This window comes from Cyphellophora attinorum, assembly GCF_001299255.1.
Source record: "Cyphellophora attinorum strain CBS 131958 chromosome Unknown Contig17, whole genome shotgun sequence".
Classification (NCBI taxonomy): Eukaryota; Fungi; Ascomycota; class Eurotiomycetes; order Chaetothyriales; family Cyphellophoraceae; genus Cyphellophora; species Cyphellophora attinorum.
The window spans coordinates 96,897-119,100 of record NW_017253245.1 but is presented as its reverse complement, the minus strand read 5'-3'; the positions used below and the strand labels follow the sequence as shown (position 1 = coordinate 119,100).

The window sequence follows — 22,204 nt, the reverse complement described above, 5'->3', positions numbered from 1 at the left end:
GTTGGAGCGTGACACTTGAGCTCCGGCGTCCATGCTCCTTGCAGGTCCTGCTTGTTGGTGCAGGACGCGATCCAGTTCGAGCGATAGCTTGATGAGGCTTAAATATCAGTCAAAAGCTTCTTCTGGCGGAGAAAGCTTCTGAGGGCGGAGCATCAACACTAAGCAATGACATGATGTCAGTCTCGAGAGCTTCCCCGGCACTCGCTGCAATCAAACGTGCTCTTTGTTGTACGTGCCAGCCGCCTCTTTGACGAGGCTGCCGTCCTTAGCACTCTATGCTTTGGTCGCCGACTTCTTCACGTCTGGGCCAGGCTGAATTCTCGCCATCATCTCTTCCCGTTGGATGAGATGGCCAACCCTCTCGAGCAGACCCAGAAGACCCTTCATGCTTCCAGACCACTCATCGAGCACCTCATCTGGACCACGACGAACCTCAAAATCGACGACACGTGCAGGCCGATCTATTCTGGCGAAGACTGTCTTCTTGGTGACCAAATCAGAGATGTACTTTTCTGTTTCCTCCTCGGTGAGATCAAGCAGCTCCGTCAACCGGGGGAAGGTGATGCGTGTGTAATATTTCGCAACGACTCGGACGTTATGTTCGATGACTCGATGACGGAGCGCCTCATAGCGGCCGTGAGCCTTCTCATCGTCCTTGTCCTTCTCTTTGCTGAAGATGTCGGTCGAGGTGAGATGTGCGCCGTATTGTTGCTCAACCATGGGCCAACGCATCAGCTCAGATATGGTGAACTGCTTCAGTAATGCAGCATCCTTAGAAACCTCAGCCAGATTGCGGGCGTCCAGATTGATACGGTGCAGCAGATCTGATTGTTCATTGTCGTAAGGTGCCAGGAGGATGAAGTAGATGACGCGCTGGAGCACAGCTCGGAGTTGTTCAGAGTTCTTCTCGACGGACTCTGTATCGAGCACTTGGCGGTAGTGTTTGCATGCGTCCAAGTATTTGTCTTCGTGTTTGGCCAAGGTGATCTGCTGCTCGTAGTATCTCAATTTTAGATCAGTAACATCGTCATCGACAACCTCGGCTGGAGGGTCGGATGGCTGTCGCTTCTTTTCCTCCTCTTCTCGCTTCTTGCGCTCAGCTTCGAGCTGCTCTGGTGTTTTTGTAGGTTTCCGTGCGAAGTATCGTGTCGAGATCTTTCGGGACAGAATCTGTGCTTGCGTCCAGTCTCCGCTGTCTATACAGAGTGCAACTTGCTCTAGAATGAATTCGGTCTTTTCTCTTCTTGTCATCGAGCCAAATGTCTCGACCTGTAACTCGCACAAGATGTCTCTGGCCTTGTTGATGTCTCCCTGTGTCTTCTTGATGTTGGAGAGGATACGGGTCACTCGGGCGCGCTCGACCTCAACGAAGATCTTGCCTTCGGTGACGGTCCGTAATGTCTCGATGACGCTTAGCTTCGTCTCCAGGTCTGGTGTGTCATCGATGAAGCTCATCACATCCTGGACCATCTTGGTGATGGCTTGCTTGAGTTGTCCATGCTTCTTCGACAAGAGGAGTACCTGCTCGTTGAGCATACTCCAGTCTCCTTGCTGCTTACATATTGTGACGATCGCTGTCAACGTTCTCGAGGTTGAAGCAAGATCTGAGGACTGGAACATGGGTCAGTCTGGGTGAACGTGACCTGATGGGAAGAAATGTACCTGTCTGGCTTTCTTCTCAAGGCCGGTCAATTGGTCGATGGCCTTCGAGAGGTCGGACTATTGGATGTCAGTACGGTCTGGAATGCCTGAGAGGACGTCGCAAAACATGCCTTTGCTGTGCTCTCCGCCTCTGGTATGATTCTGTCTGCCTCCTTCGACCAGTCCTTGTCGGCTTTGAGTAGCCCGTCCGACATCTTGACGGAAAGCGAAGACCTAGGATTGTTCTGCGGACCGTGGTGCGTGAAGTACTTGGGACGAGACGAATGAAAGGAGGCACACTTGAGAATGCTATTGCTTGCGAAAATGTAAATCTATGTCAACGATGGAGAAGGCGCGATGGCAATGCGCAAGCAAGTGAGGTAGACTACGGCACACTAGATGGGCAAGTGCGCACGTCATCCGGCTTCGATCATGCCCTTGACAAAATACGCTGACGCCTCCTGAACTTCACAGGTCCAGCTCTACCTCTGTACTTGCCGGCGTCGAAGAGCATATCAAAATCGTTCCTGCTCCGTCGCCCTCAGGGCCGTCGACTTCGCCCTTCAACAGCTTGGTTTCGCAAGTGCAACATATTCCGCTACGGCACCCGTAGTCAGGTTTGAGGCCTTGCGCTTCAGCAAATTGCAGAAGTGTCTGTGAGTCTTTGGCGTGCCATTTTGCAGTTTTCTTGGATTTGCAGAAGGTGATAGTAGCTTCCTCGATGTCGGCCATGTTCAGTCGACGAGTCTGTTTTAATTCGTGTTCGAGCAAGTGGACAACGAAACAGGTGGGCTGTTACTGATGAATTCCCGCCTTCTATGACGATTGAGGTTTGGCACGAATCGGTGAGAGTAATGGTCTTGTATTCGCCTGCACTTGAGGTCAAGGCGAGACTACTCGAAGCCTATCACGTCCGAGTCGAATAGGTATCGAATATCAGGTAACGTCGAGTGAGATTGCGATGCCGAGTGGGAAGCCGCCCTGACCATGATTGATTATATCGGAGGTGCCGACTAAGGGCGGAATTTGCCCGCCGAGCCTCATCACCAAGGCCTTTGACTCCGATTCTATCTAAGCATATAAGCCAGCACCTCACATGGGAGCTCGACAGTCCTCGTGGCTACCTCCTGCTCACTACCGTCAGACTATTTTATGAGATGATCCTGCCTGTGAGACGCTGCTCAACGCCAGGAGAGAGATTGTCGCAGCCATAGTTCGCTGCTCTGATTGAAGCCCATATCACAACATGGTCCCTACCAGCGCCCTTATTTGCACGCAATGGTTTGCGATCCACCCAGCTGTCCCCTTGCCGCAGCAACAAGCCTTCCAAGCAGCTGCCGCATAACATATCTCTCGCCTTCGTAGTCCATATCATACCAATAATTGACCGCAATACATGGCGCAGGACAGCCGTCGTCCCACTGCCCACACTCCTGCGAAACATGATGATACCATCCGGACGGCAGATACAGCATCTGTCCCTGCATCACCGTGACACTCCGCATCGATCCTGGATCCACAAAGTCTGGAGATAGGGGATCAAGGTCTACCCATGGTATTGCGTCCGTGTCATCATCAAGCACAACATCGAATGCATCACCTTCAGGTCCCTGGCGGTGGACGTATCGTCCCGTCTTGACCATCCTAGTCGGCATGCTCACTTCATCAACAGGTGCCCAAAGCCTGAACGTTTTGCTGCCCCTGAGCACCAGGTACAGATTCTCGTAGGGATCTCGATGCACACTAGTGACTGATCTGTGGTTGCCAATCCAGATATTTCGCGCATCAGGCTCTCCTAGGACGGCTGCTGCAAAGTCGAAGTTGTCAGGAAGGTCCTTCCGTAGTATAGAAAATTCTGGTGTGTCCAGATTCGAGTTCTGAGACTGTAGGTAGCGGACAAGCGCACCCACCTCTTCATCATCTCCGGGCCGGGGAGTCAACTCGTGCAGGAGATCAGATATCTTCATCATCTGGCTGGCGGGCTGTACGAAAACACGATCCTCGTCCTTCCCTGCTGCACAAACGTCATCGAGCTGCAGGTCAACCAGTGCATCCGCATTTCCATGCGGCGTCAGAGCAACCTCGACAACGTCCTTCACCTTCCCCTGCAGATCATCCGCTGTCCACGAGCATGCACGCCATGGTCTTCCTGCCGTCGTTGACCCTTCCGTACCCGCGTAGATATCGTAGACTACTGGCAGGCCTCGCACCACATGCTTGGAGAAGTCCAGAGCTGTCGGTGCTGGTAGAGCGGGAATTACTGGGAGATTGTAGTCGTGGTAGTCATCCTGCAGAGTTTTGAGATTCGACCAGATCAACTCACTGTCATCGCGCAGCGTCGTCATCAACCTTCGCTCAACGCGCCACCCTCATGCGTGACACAAGCGCAGTCGGTCTAAGCGTACGCATGCGCTGAGTGCGATGACACGGGTTAGTAAGTGAGCAATGCTATAATCTGCAAGACAAGCGAAAGGAAGGACTGGATCGATCAAGTGTAGCAGAATTCGAGATCAGCACTTGTCAACCGGTCTCTGACAAGATGGCTTATCATCCGGCGATAGCTAAGCCTTGTCGATGACCAGTCAGCCGGTCTCGTGGAAGGACTTGGTCGACCGGTTATATGAGAGCCTCTTCGAGATGATCGTTGTTATCACAGTCGACTCGTCGGGCGAGCTTGACCTAGGGTGACTGTCGACCTGCTGGACAGTGACGGCCTTATTCTTTGTAATGTTGCGATGGAGGACAAGAGCCCCAGACGTGCACGAACTTGCCGTAGATCGGAACAGCAGATGTCAGGACCATTTATATTCCTTCCCTCATTCTACACCAAACACGGCTGCAGCATCAGACACGTACACTTTTCATTTCATACATAACAATACATTCGATGGGCCTCGACAGTCCAACAATTTCGCTCCGCCGATTTTCAATGAGCCACGTTAGTATTGACCAGCAATCGTGAAAGTACCAGTCTTCGAGAGAGATACTCGTTGACTGCAACATCCTTTCCAGATTCCTTGCCATAACCACTCTCCTTAATGCCGCCAAATGGAGACTCTGCGGCGGACGAGTTGCCAGTGTTCTGTTGTCATACTGATTAGCAACGTACTCAAATTTAGCATCGGGATCGAAACTCACCAGACCAATCATACCAGCCTCCAAATTCTCCAGCATCCGCCATAGACGATCGACGTTCTTCGTGAAAGCATAGCTGGCAAGACCCATGCTCGTCTCATTTGCCCACTTGACAACCTCCTCTTCCTTCTCGAACTTGTAGATGCCAGCAACCGGAGCAAATGTCTCCTCTTTGCTCATCAACATATCAGGTGTCATGCCAGTAAGGATAGTGGGGTCCATGAAGTAGCCACCAACACCCTTGCCATTGCCAGAGCCCTCACCCTCGGTCGCACCCTTGTGCGCCTTTCCAGTTCCCAGCACGAGCTTGGCTCCGTGCTTGACAGCATCGGCCGCTTGCTCTTCTGCCTTCGCAAGACCACGAGGTGTTGTGACAGGACCCATAGTGGTACCCTCGGTTGCACCATGGCCGACCTTCAGAGCCTTTGTTTTCTCAACCAGGATTTGGGTGAACTTGTCGTATACTCCCGACTGAACATACAGGCGGTTGGCAGTGATGCAAGCTTGTCCGGCGTGGCGCCACTTCAGCGCCATGTACTGATTAGCAGCCTCCTCCAGGTCGGCATCATCGAAAACGATGAACGGGCAGTTTCCACCAAGCTCAAGTGTGCACTTCTTCAGACCCTTTGCACAGAGGCCAGCAACGAGCTTGCCGACCCGAGTCGAGCCGGTAAACGTGACCTTCTTGGTCAGAGGGTGTTCAATTAAGGCCTGCGACAGCGCCGGCGTGTTCGCGAGCGACGTGGTGAGAACGTTGAATACACCAGGGGCGAAACCTGCCTTCGTGGCAAGGTGCGCAAGTGTCAGACAAGTGAGTGGCGTCTCTGGCGATGGCTTCACCACCATCGTACAGCCAGCAGCGAATGCAGCGCCGGCTTTGCGAAGAATCATGGCGATTGGGAAATTCCATGGCACCAGAGCCACTGCCACACCGATTGGCTGCTTGATGACGAAGGTCCTCCGGTTGGGTGCTGATGGCACTGAGATGCTGCCCTGTATACGTTCTGCTTCGCCAGCGAACCACCATGTGAAGCCCAAGGAGTAAGTAAGCTCGCCATAAGCTTCTGCTAGAGGCTTGCCTGTCTCGTACGTAAGGATCTTTGCGATGTCATCTTTGTTGGCCGTAATGAGCTCGTGCCATTTGAGGAGCATCTCAGCACGCTTCTTGGGATTCAGAACCGAGTACTCCTTGAAGGCTTTGTGGGAGGTCTGGATGGCATTGTCGACGTCGTCGACATCGTTGTCTGGACATGAGGCCCATGTCTTGTCCGAGCCGGGGTCGACGATGTCGAAGCGTTTCCCAGACTTAGCATCGACCCATTTTCCATTGATGTAGGACTGTTGATGCAGCAGATCGGGATCGCTCAGCTTGAAAGGCAGAGAGTGTGTGCCGTTGGTGTTGCCGTTTGTGGCCATCTTGCGCTTCTTGCTAGGTGGTACCGTTGTGTATGAGTTCGTTGTACAAGCCGAGAAGATTCGAAGATTCAGTGCTCGCGCAGAGAATTTGAGAGGTTGATCAATGAGGTCATGGAGTGATGAGGAGAGAGTGCGACAGCAAAGTTATATACTTACTGGAATTCATCGCGTAGCCCCGCTCACGTTCTATGAGCCTCGAGCATTTGACGTGTCGTGCGTCCCCCTCCTCCCGTTCTCCGAGGTCGTTGTCGTTGGAGAAGCTCGAAAATCAATGGAGTTAGGAGGTAGGTTTAAGCAACGTCCTGACCCGGCACTCCGTTCACCGGAGCTGGTGCCGCATTGTCCCGCAGTCTCACGCTTCATCCGTGTATCTTACCAAAGCACGCCGTGATCTTTTGTTCGATAACTCGCTGAACTTCCCGGTCCGCAACTAGAAGTTGGCGATGTTAGCTAGGTATTACGATTTCTCGCTCCCGATACGGCGCGCATAACGAGCACGTTTGGACTAGGCTCTACTCAACTGTAGGGATGGGCGCCCCAGGACAGCAATGACTTCCAGTACGCGACTGATGGGACGACGGTGTGCAACAGGGAGGTCGAGATGTCGATTGTCTTCGAGTCCACTTTGGCGCGACTGTCATGGCCGAGAATGTGGCTATTTTACTCTTTCCAGAAAGCCTCCCAAGCCTGAGCTTCGTGTTAGGCGGAGAACATGGTCTTGGCGGCAGGAGCTAAAAGTCGCCATATGTAGACACGACGACTTTGCTATCTCGAGGTCATGGCACGGACGAGGGCGCGACAACTCATTTAAACACAAGGACGTATAACAGCTTCCAATGCTGAGAGACCAGACCAGCCTGTCAGACCATGCTCCCCAGGGACTGCGATCAGCTCTTCTTTCGACGTGCAGGTTTGAGCGATACGAAGGTCTCTCTTTCCTGACCACGCCGGACACGCGCCTCCAAGTAGGGACTTACGGAAGCATCTCTGAGTGCCACGCCGCTTCTGGTGAACTCCCTCACTTGCTATCGACATGATCAAACCCGTGGTGAATGCCGCGTCCTCCCCAGCCCTGGGCTTTCCAGTGTACTGCATAACAAGACGCTGAGGCTTTGTGTTCGCCGACCATTCTGTTGCCCTACCACTGACCAGCACTACCATGGGTCGCGTACCTAGTTGACGTGAACTCGCTGTTGAATTTCGCCATAGGGCCCACCGTGGTCCGTGGCTGCTTCCCAGAATGCCATCGAGCTGAAAAAGTCGTAAGTAAGCATCTTTTCGACTGAATGAGTTCCGGCAGCTTTTCTTCACGAGCAATTGCATCCGCCACCATGACCTACCTGTTAGGCATCGCGATGCACCATCAATTGACCGAAGTCATCGTCAACAGCAGCTAGACCGCCAAGAAATTCCGATACAGAAACGGCAAGCACTCTGTCACGTTGCCACGAGAGCTGCAGGAAGTGCAGCACTAGGGACATTGTAATGAGCAGAAGCCTCAGTCCTGACAGCGACAATGCAACCAGAACGACTCAACGACGAGTTGGTGTAACCTGTCAAGGGCAGCAGCATGACGCAAGTGTTGTCTGCTTGAAGGTCTATATAGATGGCACGAAGAAACAAACCCACAACAGCGAGAAAGTCTCTCATCATAGCGCGCTCTGCGGTGCACACCTCTCCGGAGTCCGCCCAGGTGTTCCAGGTCTGCCTACAGCACTGCATGTTGTAGAGTGCCAACGGCTCGCAACATTTACCAAACAAGGAAGCCGAATGAGCGCGTTCAGTTCTGGTGTATGGCCCTGGAGCACTTTACCACACCTTTGCGCGCTTGCATAGCATGATGTCGACCTCGACCATCAAACTCGTCTTCATCAAGTCCGCTACCCACGGATATGGTAAATCCGTGACATGATAACAAAGCAGACTCACCTCGCCAAAAACGCAGCTCGCAAACGCTAGACCGCCTTCGGTATCTCGCATACCACACCTCCCTCATGATACCTTAACCTCCGAACTGGAGTACTCGTACGAAAGAACGAGCAAGCAATCTAACAGAAATGACAAGACTCCTGAGTCACGAGTATATACGATGATGAACGAAAGCTCCGTACGCCGATTATTCAGGTCAGCAGGAGCGAGATGAACGGACGCTTAGGTACACGAAAACGATTTTGCTTCGCGACCGCAAAGAGCCTCGACGAACCGCTACGATCGCATCATGATGACCAACTCCGGACAAGGCTTCACAAGCCACGTTCGGCCACGCTCGCGAGAGTCGCATCCCGCTTCCGTTCTTAGCAGGCAATCGATCTGGGGGATCCACTCAGCAAGACCGATGGGTAAGGTAAGCATCTTACTGAATAATTGCTGATGAAATGCTGGGGCTTTCTGACAGGACTGTATCTGGTAGTTGCAAGGTCCCAGACATAATGACAGCTCTGGTACGTGAGTGGTCTCGCATAATAGTCTTGAATCGAATTGCTGAGTACTGCCTCTGCTTTAACAATGTATCACCAGATCGATTGTCGGCATGACTCACTGCCTGGTATGTACATCGGACGATGTTTCCGTAATCAGTCCACTGCCCGCGGCATTCTTTCGAAATGTCTCCATGTATCAAGGCAACCAGATGTTGAGCACAGTATACGGTACCCCTTGCAATAGCTGTCTGGCTGGCACTTACTTCGCGAGTCCCAGGGACGTCGATTGTTGGGTTTCTCGTAGGTAAACACGAACGCACGCGACTCAGACTCGCTTCCAATGATGCAGTCGCCGCCAAGGAAGTACTACACAGCAGGGAAGCGGCATGAAGTTGCCCAAGACGTCGTCATGACCGGCGCTAGGGCACCACGCTCACACCACTTACAAAATGAAGGCACATCAGCGAATCAGATTGACTCGTTGATGTTGCGAGCCTCGTCTGCTGGAACGAGCTTCGCTGCAAGTGATTGTATTGCTGGTGTGACAGTGGTGTCTGAATTGGCATATGTCGATCATGGAATCGTGGCGGCGCCAGCGGAGCAAGTGCTTGTCAAGCGATCCCGCTAGTGTGAGATCTGATGTGTGCTAAACCATGATACTGTTACCTACTGGTACCGTACTGATATATTGGTGATGTAGTAATACATGGAACATCAAGCACACCTTACCCGTGACAGGTGAGGCATTACACTCCGCTCAATAGTGGAGCCTGATTGACCGTGAATGTCGATCTTCTGCGTTGTATCGACACCTCCATCACTTTCATGTCGCCAGCCGCTGCGTAGTGCTCCGTGTCGAGATGCCATGTCAGATTTGCGTGTTGCCGTCAGGAAATGGCATACTGTGTAGCATCTCAAGCAGAGAGTCAGACATGCGCCAGATGAAACCGATAATGGTGATAGTCAAAAGTTCATGACAGGATCGAGCGTCCACTCCTCATCATCCGCCAACGCGCCGCCTGCCATGACATTATCACAGATAGCATAGCTATCTCGGAGAATCTCAGATCGCAGTCGGCGGTTGCCAACCCAAACTTGTCGTTGGCAGTATCGTTTGCGTGCCTGTCTGGTGGTAAGGATGGTGCTCTCACCCCAAGCATACATTTCCCAAGCCATGGCGTGAAAGTCATTGCGTCTCCTGAGGTGGTCATGTCTTCTGTGGTACTCAACATTCGCAGGCATATGGAACTCGTGGTCGGAAGGAGAGATGACTAGCGTGTTTAGACTTGCATTCTGGGCTCGTAGGCGCAGGAACATTGCGACTGCATCGCTGTCCGAGTCCAGTGGCTGCTTCTGGAGCGGACCCTGCGCAGTAAAGACGTTTGCCGACTTATAGGGAGGAAAGAGACGAAGGGTCCGAAGATGTTTCAGGTCAGCCAATGCGGCGAACCATGAGTACAGCTCCACGTCCACATCAACTCCAGGAACACTGGTGGAATTCCAGAGCTTCGAGATGTTGCCGATGTCAAGCTGTAGGCAGCGAAGTTGCGGTGCCAGAATGGCTAGCTTGGCAAGATCTCCAGGACTGCGCTGCAGCACGGCTTTGTCCGGGTAGTTTGGCCTCGGATGACGATGAAGCGTCAGGGATGTCAGCGAGGTGCCGACGATGTTTTCGATCGGAATTTGCCTGCGAATACCTTCGATATGCAGAGACCTAAGCCTGGGTAGGGATGCGAAGTCGATCTTGAAATTGTCATTGGTGGTAGCAACTCGCAAGGGACCGAGAGCGTTGAATCCAGGGTGCAGAGGATCGCTGGGCTGCAGTGCGTAGGCAATGCGTAGGCACTCAAGGGCTGGTAGATCAAGATCAAACACCTGAGGCAGATTCCAGTCTCCGATGATGGCGAGACGGCGGAGGAATCTCAACGATGCCAGACCCTTAGCAGGGAGAGGAGGTGCTTGTGGCGTTGGATGATACCATCGAACTTCACCCCTGCCAGTGTCCAGCACTAGCTCCTGCAGGCTGATAAGCGCCTCTGGCACTGTCCCATCGAGCAAACCAGCCAGCGATAGCCGAGGGACACCCTCTTGAGCTGGCTGGAGGTATCGATGGCTTTCAGTGCCGGCGTTGGCCAGAGTCGCGGCCGTCAACCGTTCAAGGAAGCGCCTAGCGTCTTGCGGAGGCGAACAACTCAGTATGAATTCAGTGCGCCTTCCGAAGGCAATGGCTTCAAAGTCTCCGAAATTACATGAGGCCCGCGAAGGTGGAAGTGCCCGTCGTAGCTGTGAGGAATGACGTTGCTCTGCATACAAGTTCTCAACAATGATCGTGAGCTGTCGGTGTTTGGAGCGCACAATTTCAAGCAGATGCTGCAGTGTAATCATAGATCCCCGATATCTAGTTCAATGTTCTTCGTTATCGGACGACTTAAGGAGCAATGTAATCCGGACGTCTACAACGCCCGTATTTCGAGAATTCGATGTATTGTGGATGAGAAAGGCTTACCTGATTTGTCGAACACCAGCCATCAAATGCCATGCGTCTCTGATAACCTGAAGATCGAATCGATACACATCAAGGCTTGACGCGCTTTCCGTGGGATGCAGGTTAATTCCGCGTTCGCCAGCAGCGACAGGGCGGCCGCCTTGTCCATCATGATCGCCTAGCGGATCGCGTACTGACAGCACGCGCACATGGGGAAGCAACGTCGGAGAGGTTACAAGGTTGTTGAGAGAGGTATGTAGCGGCCGCTCCTGGGTATGTTGCTCGCGGATCACGCATGAACAGTGCTCGAAGAGGAGGGGTAAGGCTGCTTGACGAAAAGCGCGGCACGTTCTCGAGATCGCTAAGATGAGGTACACGCGGCCGTGCTTTGCGTTGCTATAGTACAGAGCCTCAACTATGAGACTGAGCACCTCCGCCGGAAGATCCAGAACTGTGACCGTAATCGGTCGCTTCGTGGGATTGCTGCGAAGGGCGCCCAAGTCGCCTTTGAGAGCCAGCATTCTTGAACTTTGAAATTACTAGACCCCGAATGCCTAAGAAATCGTCAGGTACTGCGTATAAGATTACTTGATTCGTGATTCCGTCGTTCAGTCGTACGAGACGATCGATGCTGAATCGGGACGACTTTGCGATGTCGTCTGGAAGGCTCGGAAGCTCAGGTTTCAGGTTCGGGCAACGGAGAACTGTACTGTGAAATGCGACGTACCAGCGTAATCATGATTTTAGGTGCTTTTTCTTCTCTTGATGCAGATGCCTTTCGAAGTGAAAGCGACATCCGACAGCGGCTAGCGCCCGAGCCTAGGGAACGAGATGGAAGAGGGGAAGGCTTGTTGCTTCTGTAGAGAAAAGTCGAGGAAAACCTGTCAGGCCGATCTGCCGCACGCAACGCTCGCTACACTTTTCGAAGCGAGTCTGAACCCGTACAGGGTTTGCACGATTCGACGAATGGCTGCTGTCCTCTAAGGTGTTGCTGCAGATGCGGTGCCCATGTGGTCGTCCGCATTCATCTTTGGCGGTGCGCAAGAAGGAATTGCGGACAGTGCTGATGCATTCGGGAAGGAATGACGCGGGATCCCGTCGACGGAAGTTGTGATCTCATCATGCTGGAAGCCATTCAATAGTTCTTGACGGTATCCAAATCGATAGGCGCTCCTTGGTTTGTTAAAGGAGACATCGCCCGCCGAGGCTGCAACTTCCCATTCAAGTAAAATGCACGTTTAGAGCGCTTCGCACGCGCTACAAGGGGCTTGCCAGGGTGGGTATGCGCGGCATGGCAGCAGTTGCGGGCTGCGGATGCGGAACTAGGAACTTGACATTAATTTGCTGGCCGGCGACCAAGATGCGACTCGCAGGCTGGTAAGGTAACTAATGTGTCAAGACTAATCCCAGTCGCCAGACCAGACAGCTGAATTGCCCGTTGTGGTATGGTGGACACGATCCCTTGCTAGGAGGTCGAGCAACTCAAGAGCGCAAGTGGAACGTTTCAGTACTAGACCAACACGAGGACTCTAATGAGCTGTAAATGTAGAAACTACGTTGAGTTCGTACAGGCTCATACACAGATGCAGCTACAATGTGCGACACGCGCGTATTGGACCGGTCAGGCGCAAACGAGGTGTTGGCAACCTTGTTCTGGTCTCGTTCGTTCAGGTGGCCGCAGGTGACCCGACTGTCGCGAGATGGAACACATGAGTTGCTCGTCATCTTTGGTCGGATCACTAGATTGTTGGATCATCAGCAGGAGTCAGAATACGTGGAAATTCCTCTATCTTTATTTCCGCAAGGAGCGCAACGAGCGGGCTTGACGATAGTTCCCCGTCGAACGAGCGGCAAAGACACAGACAGGTCTCAGGCTGGCATCGGTGTCTCAATACCTGTGATTTCGCATTTCTTGATTTCGTCGTATCGGAACAATGCCCAGACCTATACCATCATGACAGGCTTGGGAGCTTGTCTTCTGATCGGTCATGCTTGCGAAATGTACGGATGCCAAAAGAGTTAATTGCAGGTTGCGGCCTTCACGTTCGTTCCCCACAAAACTTTTGAACGGACCATTCGCAGCCGGACTCGATTAAATTCCGACAAATGTTTGCCTTCGCGTGCTTCCCGTTTTGAAGCAAAGCGATTCCTTGACAGGTGTGGGCTGGCTGGAGGACTGTGCATTTTCAGCCCTGCCAACGCATCACTGGACAGTATAACTCTCCTTGACCCCGCTCACAATGTGTTCGCTATTGCTCTTCACCTTTTGGCATGAAGAGACTTTCGGCTGAGATCGACCAGCAAGATCCGCCCCCAAAGCGGCTCTGCTGTCGTCAAAGCACTGACAGCACCTTCGACGATGTCGTTCCCTGTAGACGTCTCGACCTCCTTCCAACTGAACTCCTGCTCATGATCTTGGACGTCTCTCTTGAGCCATCACTCATTCATACCTCTCGTCGGCTCTACCACTCGCTGCCATCATTCGAACCATTCAGCAAGGCGCTTGCGTTCTTAGCATTATCGCCAAAGCATCCAAAGGAGCACGAGTCCGACCCAGAACCGGTATTCAGCAGGTTACCAAAGTCTCTGGAGACTGAGCAGGGTCGCGTACGGCAGGCTGTTTTTGCCAGTTCCTGGTTCCTCGAGCACCATCTCCGACACGTCCACCATCATTTGCTTCTCAGCGTGATAGTCGAGGCATGTGCTCACTCGAAGGACGGCCCTTCTCGAGGGCAGAGGAAGCGGATCAAGTCATTCGTTGCCAAAGAGACCAGTTTCTCGACCCTAGAGCAATTAAACCTGAGGCAAGTCGACCCTACCCACTTGATGCTGGTAGCTCGGCGCGGGCCCGAAGCCAATGCCTTGCCTACTTCCCATCATAGATTCTGAAGCTGGAACCTGGTTGCTGACCGAACATCAGGTTGCGCGACGACAAGGATAGACCACTCAACTTACATTCAACGCCACTGTCAGTCAACTTGACGGCACAGCACACGACCTCAATACTTAGGCCCATCAATGCATATGTGTTGTCTTTCGAGGGCTCGGTCCCGAACTTTCTTCTCCAGCTACCACTGACAAGCAGCAAACTCAAGCTACTGCAGCACATCTCGGAGAGAACAACGCGATGCACCAACCGATCCCAACGGCTCATCACTTGTGACCGTCGCTTGCTGAGCAGAGCGTTTTTCAGCAGCATTGTAGAAGATAATGCGCTTGCATTCTTCACACTGTTCACAATCGAAGCTCTTCTCGACGACGCCGATGACAACGTGGTACTTGACAACGTCCATTTGGAAGCAACCGTACGCCGAGGCCAAACGCGAATGTTGATCGCGATCCTGAAGCGGATGTGGAGGTATCCTAGAGCCCAACGGCCGAGTGATGCCGACCTTATCGACTTGATCAACCGTGCTCGGTCATCAGCTTGGCCTGAATGGCCCAAGACAACCCGGATATGCGCAATGGAAACAGCCTCGGTCTGGAAGGCTAAACAGATCGAGGACGCTGGAGGCAAAGTCAGTCATATCCCGCATGCTTGGCCGCCTGAGCTCAAGATATGTCTGCCTGGGCGACGCGTGCAGACATGGTTCATCCCGCGGGATTATCGCTACGATGTAGACTGGGAAAATTCGTCGCTCGGGCCCTGGAGGCCACTGGGCATGTACAAGGACTTTACCTTCCTTGGCGCGTCCGCGTTCGCGGTACTTTGGAATGGGGTGCTCTAGGACCCATCATGATTCGAAGGGGCCGCCAGCGAACTTTCAAGCTTCGGAATGTTGACATCGAGCCAGATGGGCACATGGTCAGAATGAAGCTTGTCCGCCGCGTTGTCACAGATATCAGTATCGGTGATGGCGTGGGACTCGGTCAGCAACCTCGAGACGATGACATAGTCGACCCTATCACAGACGCTGCCATGGGCATGGGAGGTGGAATGCCAGGTGTACTTTCTCGCGTTCCCATGGACGTGTCTGAACAGATCGATACCCTTCATGCCGTCTTCGTCCTCGAAAAATCGCTCGTTGAAGTCTTTCCTGTTGACGACGTGTTGATGCGGCGAGGTCCGGAGATTTGGGTGTCCATCGATACGCGAACGTGCGACGTTCATATCCCCAACCAGAACAACAGGTTTGCCTTTTTTCTGATACGCCAAAACTTCTTTCAGTATTTCTCTGTGGTATCGAATCTTGAGGTCGTGCCGCGTTCCAGCAGGCTCACCTGTAAGTGAGTTCCGATAGGATGATCGGTGCCATTGACCCAATACCCGTTCATGACCACGAGTCCACACGGTAGTTCGTGTAGTAAAATGCGGCCTTCCAAATCCCACTCCGGCTTTCTGGTCCGAAAGGCGTCTAAGTCCTTACGATACAGCGTTGCAACGCCGTGGACTTTGCCTCCGAAGCCGCGAGCATTGAAACGATCTCGAGGCAATGAGAACACAGCCTCATAGAGTGGCTCATCTGGGAGCGCCGAGTCATTGGCGGCTTTGACGAGCTGGCGCTGTGAAGCCTCATCACTAGGGGCAATCTTCACTTCTTGCAAACACAGAAAACTAGGCCAGCCGTGCCGTCGAAGCATACAACGGAGCGGAGAATTTGAGACAGGGTCAGCCGAGAATGCAATCCGCTTCTGCAGCAAAGGCTGAATTGAATTCACGTTCCAACTGACAACCCTGAACTGATCATCGTGGACCGCAGCTGCTTCCCTGGATGCCACGTGAGGACCATTTTGATCCGAAACACGTGCTTTTCGTTGGGGAGGTGTGACAGATCGATCTAGAGATACAGGCCGGGGTCGCTTTCGAGCTGGTGTTGACATAGAACACCACGACCTGCGCAAATACAAGGCCTCATTTCGCGATCGTGCCTTCCATATTCCTACTAAGTGCCATGCGTGACAGATATCGCTCGAATCTCGCAAGTAGAGGATAGAGGAAAGTTGTCGGATCTCATTGATGTAAGAACCTAGGGGGCCTTATATGATTTACCACTGAATGGCGCTAGAAGGCGGAAGCTTCCAAGCTCGACAAGATCCGAGAGCTCTCCCCGGTGCGGGCGGTGGAGTACTGCCTGGGGGCCAAACCTTTAAGCTAGCAAACCGCGTGGGCGCCATGCGCAATGCTTCGAACTCATGAACTCGAACTTCAGCGTGTGGCATACTCAAGTTTCTAATTGCTGCTCATACGCACCGCTCCTCGTTCAATAGTCGCTACATCCCAATAGCTGCAAGTGATAAGCTGACAGCGCCCTTCTGTCGCTGGCCTGTTCTCACGTTTATCATGTACGTTGCATAAGGCGTACTCTTGCCTGCCTGAGGGTACTCTACAGAAGCCTTGTCTCATTGGACCTGGACCACAGTTCAAGTACTTAAGACAACGGCGCTTTCGAATGTTTCGCCTACGCGGCACCAAGACCCTCTCGATATCTGAGCATACACAATGAGTCCGTCGCCAGAGCTGTACCCGAACCTACATCACATCCCCGACCTCGATCAGGCAACGGAGGATGACTTGCGGCAAATCATCAGAACTTACCCGATCATCGACAATCATGCCCACAATATCCTCACCGAGGACAATGCCTATGGGAGTGCCGATCACCCGTTCGAGACTGTCACGTCTGAAGCACAAGGCCATGCCTTGACAGATCATGTGCACACCAGCCTGGCGCATACACGGGCAATGAAGCAGTTGGGTGAACTCTACCAATGTCCGGGGACACTGCAAGATGTCAACGCATGCCGATATGAATGGATACGACGAGACTACGACTCTCTGGTCAAGCGTTGTCTCGAGGGCACACACTCCCTACTGATCGATGATGGCCTGCCAGCTCAATTGGTCCATCCCTACAAGTGGCACGGCGCATATGTGCCATCGGTGTACCGAATCGTCCGAATTGAGGCTGTAGCTGCCGAACTTCTCGAGCAGCTCGCCATAGCTTCCGGCTTCCTTAAGGTGGGACTCGATGCAGATTGGAACATTTCGCAGACAGAGTCCTTCATCGTCCGCTTTAATACAGTCTTCAGAAACCAAATCCGGACACTCGCAAACGATCCAGATGTTAGGGGCTTCAAATCAGTGGTCTGCTATAGAAGTGGCCTCGACGTTCAGCTGGACTCGAGAACGAACCTCCGTCCGCACCAGTCCCTCACCGGCTCAAATCTACTAACAGCGTTCCATGATTTCATTCAAAATGCAGTGCGCAACCACAACTACCGCATTCAACGAAAGGAGGTCAACGATTTCCTCGTTGTGTCGGTCTGCGACGTTTTGGACAAGCTAGTAGACACCGATGGCGAGTCACTACCGTTCCAGTTCCATACGGGCTTGGGAGATAATGACATTGACCTTATCAAAGCAAATCCAGCATATATGCAGCCACTAATCGAGGCGTTTCCTCATGTCGATTTTGTCATCCTGCATTCCTCGTATCCTTACACACGCGAGGCTGGCTATCTGGCATCATGTTACAGCAATGCGTGGCTGGACATTGGCGAGGTCTTCCCAATGCTCTCGCGCGATGGCCAGGAGTCGATGTTGCGGCAGGCGCTGGAATTGACTCCTGCCTCAAAGCTATTGTGGAGCACTGACGGACACTTCTACCCAGAGACGTATTGGCTGGCAAACAAACAATTCCGGTTAGTGCTCGAGAAAGTTCTTCTGGACTATGTCGCTCAGGAGGACCTGACGATTCCCCAAGCTGTGCATGCTGCAGTTGATATCATGTTTTGGAACTCCAGCGGACTCTACCGACTGGACGAAGAGCGAAAATATCCCGAGCTGATGCGTGCTTTGGGTCAGCACAGCGCTGGTAGCATGAAGACAATTGTGAATGGTAGTTCGAAACCCGGTTCTTACATCTCTGCTGCCAGTACCGCTGTCGACGGTCCCAGCAGCTCGACTGGAAGGCCAGGAGTGCAGAACCTGTCAACAACCAGTTCTCACTCCGACGGTTCGAATGCCGGGCAATCTTCTGGCAACAGCAGCATTCTGGTCGAAGACGACTCACTTCCAAGTCGTGACGATAACATGGCCAAGCTGAAAGCATTCCTTGAAGCGAATCCTGAAGTCAAGTACATCTGGATGCAAATGCTCGACTACACGGGTACCATGCGGCTACGAATGACACCTATCGATGCCTTCAAGAAACAGCTGAGCACAGGCAAGCTATCCTACACAACGACTGCAATTACACGAATCATGCAGGACGATCACCCTGCCACTGGAATGGTAGCAACTGGGCAGTTCCTTATGCTACCAGATTTGTCGGCTTTGACCATCAATCGAGGCCTGTCGTCACCGTCCGCTTGCGTCCCTGTCTGGTGGATGGAGGACACACTTGCAGTCCCCGCCAAGCATCATTGGGATCGCTGTCCGAGATGGGCTCTACAGAAACAGGCCAACAACCTCAAACGCGTATTTGGCATCGATGTCCTCCTCGGCTTTGAAGTTGAGGTCGTGTTCACGCGTCCGGTGTTGGATAAGAATGGTCGCGACATCATCGATTTTGAACCACTGTCCGAGGTGCATTCTTGGTGCAACATGACGTTCCAAGATCTCGACTTGCTGCCAATGGCGGAAGAAATTGTGGACGCTCTCGGGGATATCGGTTGCCCTGTTGATCAATTCCACACAGAGAACGCGACTGGCCAGTGGGAGTTTCCACTCCCGTGCTACACTCCCGTAAGAGCTGTGGACATGCTCTACAAAGCTAGGGATGTCATACGCAATGTCGCCAAATCCCATGGTCTGAAAGCAACAGTGTATCCTAGACCATACAGCACAACGGCTGGATCTGCTCAGCATGCGCATTTCAGCATCAATGGTCCGAACGTCGTCCAACGCTATGCAAATTCGTTCTTGGCAGGAGTGCTCAAGCATATGCCAGCGACCACAGCATTCAGCCTGGCCATCGAAGAGTCATACGCGAGAGTAGCTGCTGGCGTGTGGTCTGGTGGTGAGTGGGTGACGTGGGGCCATCAAAACAAGGAGACTCCCATTCGCGGCATTGCACCAGGCCACTGGGAGCTCAAGAGCATAGATGGGATTGGCAATGCCTATCTGTCCATGGCTGCTTTGTTGGCTACAGGCCTCGACGGCGTCGCTAATCAGTTGCCTCTGGAGCACAAAGACTGTGCAGAAGATCCATGTAAGTTGGATGAAGAAGGAAGAGCACGACTGGGCATCACGACGCAGTTGCCGCACTCCCTCGAGCAAAGCTTGTCTGCGCTGGACAAGAGCAAGTATCTTCGCGAGGCACTCGGTGAGGCTCTTGTGGAGGACTATCTGGCTGTAAAGAGATCCGAGTTGCAGAAGTTGCAGGCCATGGACGAGCAGACGAGGCGCGTATGGTTGATGAGCCGCTATTGAGGTGGTGAGACCGCGCTCTTCAGTTGGAAGATCGCAAACTGGGCTGGTTTTCAACTGAAATTTTGCGAGCCATCGGCAGACACTCTTTTCGGGTCATTTGGGACACTTTGGGTGGATGAAAACCATTATTGCTGTACAATGAGCGAGGCGCAGGAGGAGGATCAAGCGTGTGATCCGCAGCGCTCGACAAGTGTCAGGGAAGGCAGGCACGATTCACGCTGGTGGTCTTTGCCTGATAGACACACACCGACGGTGCAGGCAGACTAGGTTGGCTATACTACCCAACGAAAGCGACCAGACTCTGGCCTAATACAATTTGTAATATTGAACTCGAAGGCCAGATGATGAATGACCCAGGCAGGAACTCTGCCTTGCCACCTATGCTCGGGCTTCTCGGGCGACCTGTAGGCAGATTGTATCCCATGGCACCTGCAATTCAGGATCGTGCAATCTGTCTCGCGCTCATCACTTGACGCCTCGGATGGACTTCCATCTCTCGTGTCACCTAGGTCTTCAGCACAAGACAATTACGCTAGGTTAAGTCTTTGCTATCAGCATTGGACACTCAAGCACCTGCTACCACTAGTAGGTACCTAAGTAACCTCCAGCCAGCTTCCAAGCTCCTTCCCTGAAGGTTCCTCGCCCCCCAACTTCCAACCCCACGCGTTTGTACGGGAGTACTTTTCTCCAACTGCATCATCAACCACGAAATCCATCAAACGCAAACACGCGACATGTCATCCTCCGCCAACAAGACCTCGCCCACGCCTGCCCAAAAGAAAGCCAAACACGAACACAGCTCATCAGAAGAAGTATCCCGGGCACTCAACCAAACGTCCTTGTCCACACCGTCGACCGGTCCCCCGCCCACCACCTCCAACACAACCACCATGTCCGACACCGAGATCGACCTCTTCCCCTCCTCAACCACCGATAACAACACAGCCAGCGGCCCGCAAACACCACCTCACAATGCTCTCAACGCCGCCGCACCAGGCGAGCTGTCCCCTCCGCGCTCCCAACACAACAATACTGCTGCACACACTACAAACGGCACTACCTCCCTGAACCCAACCACACAGCCGAATACCTCGAGCATGCTCTCCAACGGTCCCACGGGTCTAGGCTCCTCATTCGGCGGCATCGGGAGCGGTATGAACAACAATACCAACGCAGGCGACCTAATGAGCATGTCCAATGTGGTCGAACAGCAACCAGGTGGCGAGACGAATGGCAATGGCAATGGGCCAGGGGAGTGGAAGAGCAAGAAGGCGCAGGACGAGATGCAGCGGGCGTGGGAGATGGTTGCGGACAAAGACTGGAGTGCACGGGAGTTTGGGGATGTGGTGCTGCGGGGACGGGCCGCGAGGAGTCAACAGCAGGGAACTTGAAGTCGGTATGGTTTTTCTACAGACCGCAGCGTGCTGAACGATATCGGTCCGAGAACTCGAGGCACGAAAGGAATGCCTGAGTCTGGACAGGAATGGCAGCATTATCACAACGTTTCATGTCTCCTCAGTGCAGCAGACAGACGACTATTTGGCAAGAGGCCAGAGTCTGACGTGGAAGCGAACAGACCCGTAGGGGTACCTTAATTCGCTCTCAGAGGAACACAGCGGCTTGATACCGGCGCCAGACCACCAAATACCAAGAGCCCTTCGACCCTAGCCACCGTTCCAGTTCGGTCAATCAGCGATGTCCAGCAGCACCGGTGAAGTGTCTCGACCAGCACGTTGGGCCAGCGACGAGGTTTGAGAAGAAGAGCGACTGGAAGCAGGATTACAGCAACCCAGAAAAGCTAGCTGGCTGAGAGCGATTGCACACGAGGTAGCTAGTCATCGGACGCAGATAGGGCAGATATTCCACGGTACTGGTGTGGCTCGCTTCAGAGAGAGTGGCAGACTTCCTTCCGAGACTGGCTAAATCAAATCTTCCGATCATACCTCACTCTCCTCTTTCCTGCTTCTTGAAACCTACTCACGCTCCTGGCTCTAGAAGCGAAGCCTGAAAATTGCATCCCGAGACACAAGCACAGCAGCCCGCCCCACCAGGTAGCAACAAGTGCTATTCAGGTATGGCATGAGTACGCCCGGTCGCATGGCTCTGGAAAGAAAAGGAGAATAAAGGTCGTGAGGGAGACGTCTACCTACTTATACCCTTTCGACGAAGTGGAGGGTCCGACGGAAGCCGAAACGATCACTTCAATGACTCATTTACGGAGTGATGGCTGGTCGCTGCACGTTGTGGGAGGAGTTTTTAGGTGACTGATGGGAATTCGCTTCACTCAACGGCAGGTGTGTACCGATATCGCACAAACGGATCAGACAGGGTTTCACCATCGCTGGACGAGAGCACCTATGAGGGTTAGCATAAGCTGAGCATATTCATTCGGAGACGATGGACATGATCGGCGGTATCGTCGAAGCACGAGCAGCTCAAGAAACACATTCGCCAAGATGTATGCTGTGCAAGCGATTGCTCATCATTTCTTATCCCCAGTCTACATACAGTGCCCTTGAAGAGCACAATACGCCAACGCTATGCTGTCGTCCGTCGTCCGTCTGTGCTGTACCAAAGGAATGATTTTCTATCCGTTGCTCCGATCGTGATGCGGGTGAAGTTCGTGAACTGCAATCACTTTGGCGAGATAAACAGTGTGCGTGAGAGCGATCGTATGTTGCTGGCATATCGGCAAACAAATCGAGGTGGCTTTTTTTGCTGGATGAGGTTGCC

The 22,204-nt window shown here is 53.0% G+C and overlaps 7 protein-coding genes across 7 annotated transcripts; 2 read left to right on the top strand and 5 right to left on the bottom strand.

Moving 5' to 3' along the window:
- Window positions 1–273: 273 nt before the first annotated feature.
- Window positions 274–2,373, bottom strand: AB675_5754 (26S proteasome non-ATPase regulatory subunit 12; the record flags this gene model as incomplete). The annotated part of the gene is made up of 3 exons (XM_018145993.1): window positions 274–1,611; window positions 1,663–1,719; window positions 2,128–2,373. The coding sequence occupies 3 exons, from the start codon at window positions 2,371–2,373 to the stop codon at window positions 274–276; spliced, it is 1,641 nt and encodes a 546-aa protein (XP_017998797.1).
- Window positions 2,374–2,906: 533 nt separating this feature from the next.
- On the bottom strand, window positions 2,907–3,986 carry AB675_5753 (JmjC domain-containing protein 7; the record flags this gene model as incomplete). Its single annotated transcript, XM_018145992.1, has 1 exon — window positions 2,907–3,986. The coding sequence occupies one exon, from the start codon at window positions 3,984–3,986 to the stop codon at window positions 2,907–2,909; it is 1,080 nt and encodes a 359-aa protein (XP_017998766.1).
- A 581-nt stretch (window positions 3,987–4,567) lies between these two features.
- Window positions 4,568–6,192, bottom strand: AB675_5752 (Succinate-semialdehyde dehydrogenase [NADP(+)] GabD; the record flags this gene model as incomplete). The annotated part of the gene is made up of 2 exons (XM_018145991.1): window positions 4,568–4,723; window positions 4,780–6,192. 2 exons carry the CDS (start codon window positions 6,190–6,192, stop codon window positions 4,568–4,570), a joined length of 1,569 nt encoding a protein of 522 aa, XP_017998855.1.
- Window positions 6,193–9,575: 3,383 nt separating this feature from the next.
- Window positions 9,576–11,618, bottom strand: AB675_5751 (uncharacterized protein; the record flags this gene model as incomplete). The annotated part of the gene is made up of 2 exons (XM_018145990.1): window positions 9,576–10,779; window positions 11,473–11,618. 2 exons carry the CDS (start codon window positions 11,616–11,618, stop codon window positions 9,576–9,578), a joined length of 1,350 nt encoding a protein of 449 aa, XP_017998677.1.
- Window positions 11,619–14,821: 3,203 nt separating this feature from the next.
- On the bottom strand, window positions 14,822–15,678 carry AB675_5750 (uncharacterized protein; the record flags this gene model as incomplete). Its single annotated transcript, XM_018145989.1, has 2 exons — window positions 14,822–15,241; window positions 15,319–15,678. 2 exons carry the CDS (start codon window positions 15,676–15,678, stop codon window positions 14,822–14,824), a joined length of 780 nt encoding a protein of 259 aa, XP_017998882.1.
- Window positions 15,679–16,537: 859 nt separating this feature from the next.
- AB675_5749 (Protein fluG) lies at window positions 16,538–19,471 on the top strand (the record flags this gene model as incomplete). The annotated part of the gene is made up of 1 exon (XM_018145987.1): window positions 16,538–19,471. The coding sequence occupies one exon, from the start codon at window positions 16,538–16,540 to the stop codon at window positions 19,469–19,471; it is 2,934 nt and encodes a 977-aa protein (XP_017998790.1).
- Window positions 19,472–20,205: 734 nt separating this feature from the next.
- Window positions 20,206–20,862, top strand: AB675_5748 (uncharacterized protein; the record flags this gene model as incomplete). The annotated part of the gene is made up of 1 exon (XM_018145986.1): window positions 20,206–20,862. The coding sequence occupies one exon, from the start codon at window positions 20,206–20,208 to the stop codon at window positions 20,860–20,862; it is 657 nt and encodes a 218-aa protein (XP_017998700.1).
- Between the last annotated feature and the right edge of the window lie 1,342 nt (window positions 20,863–22,204).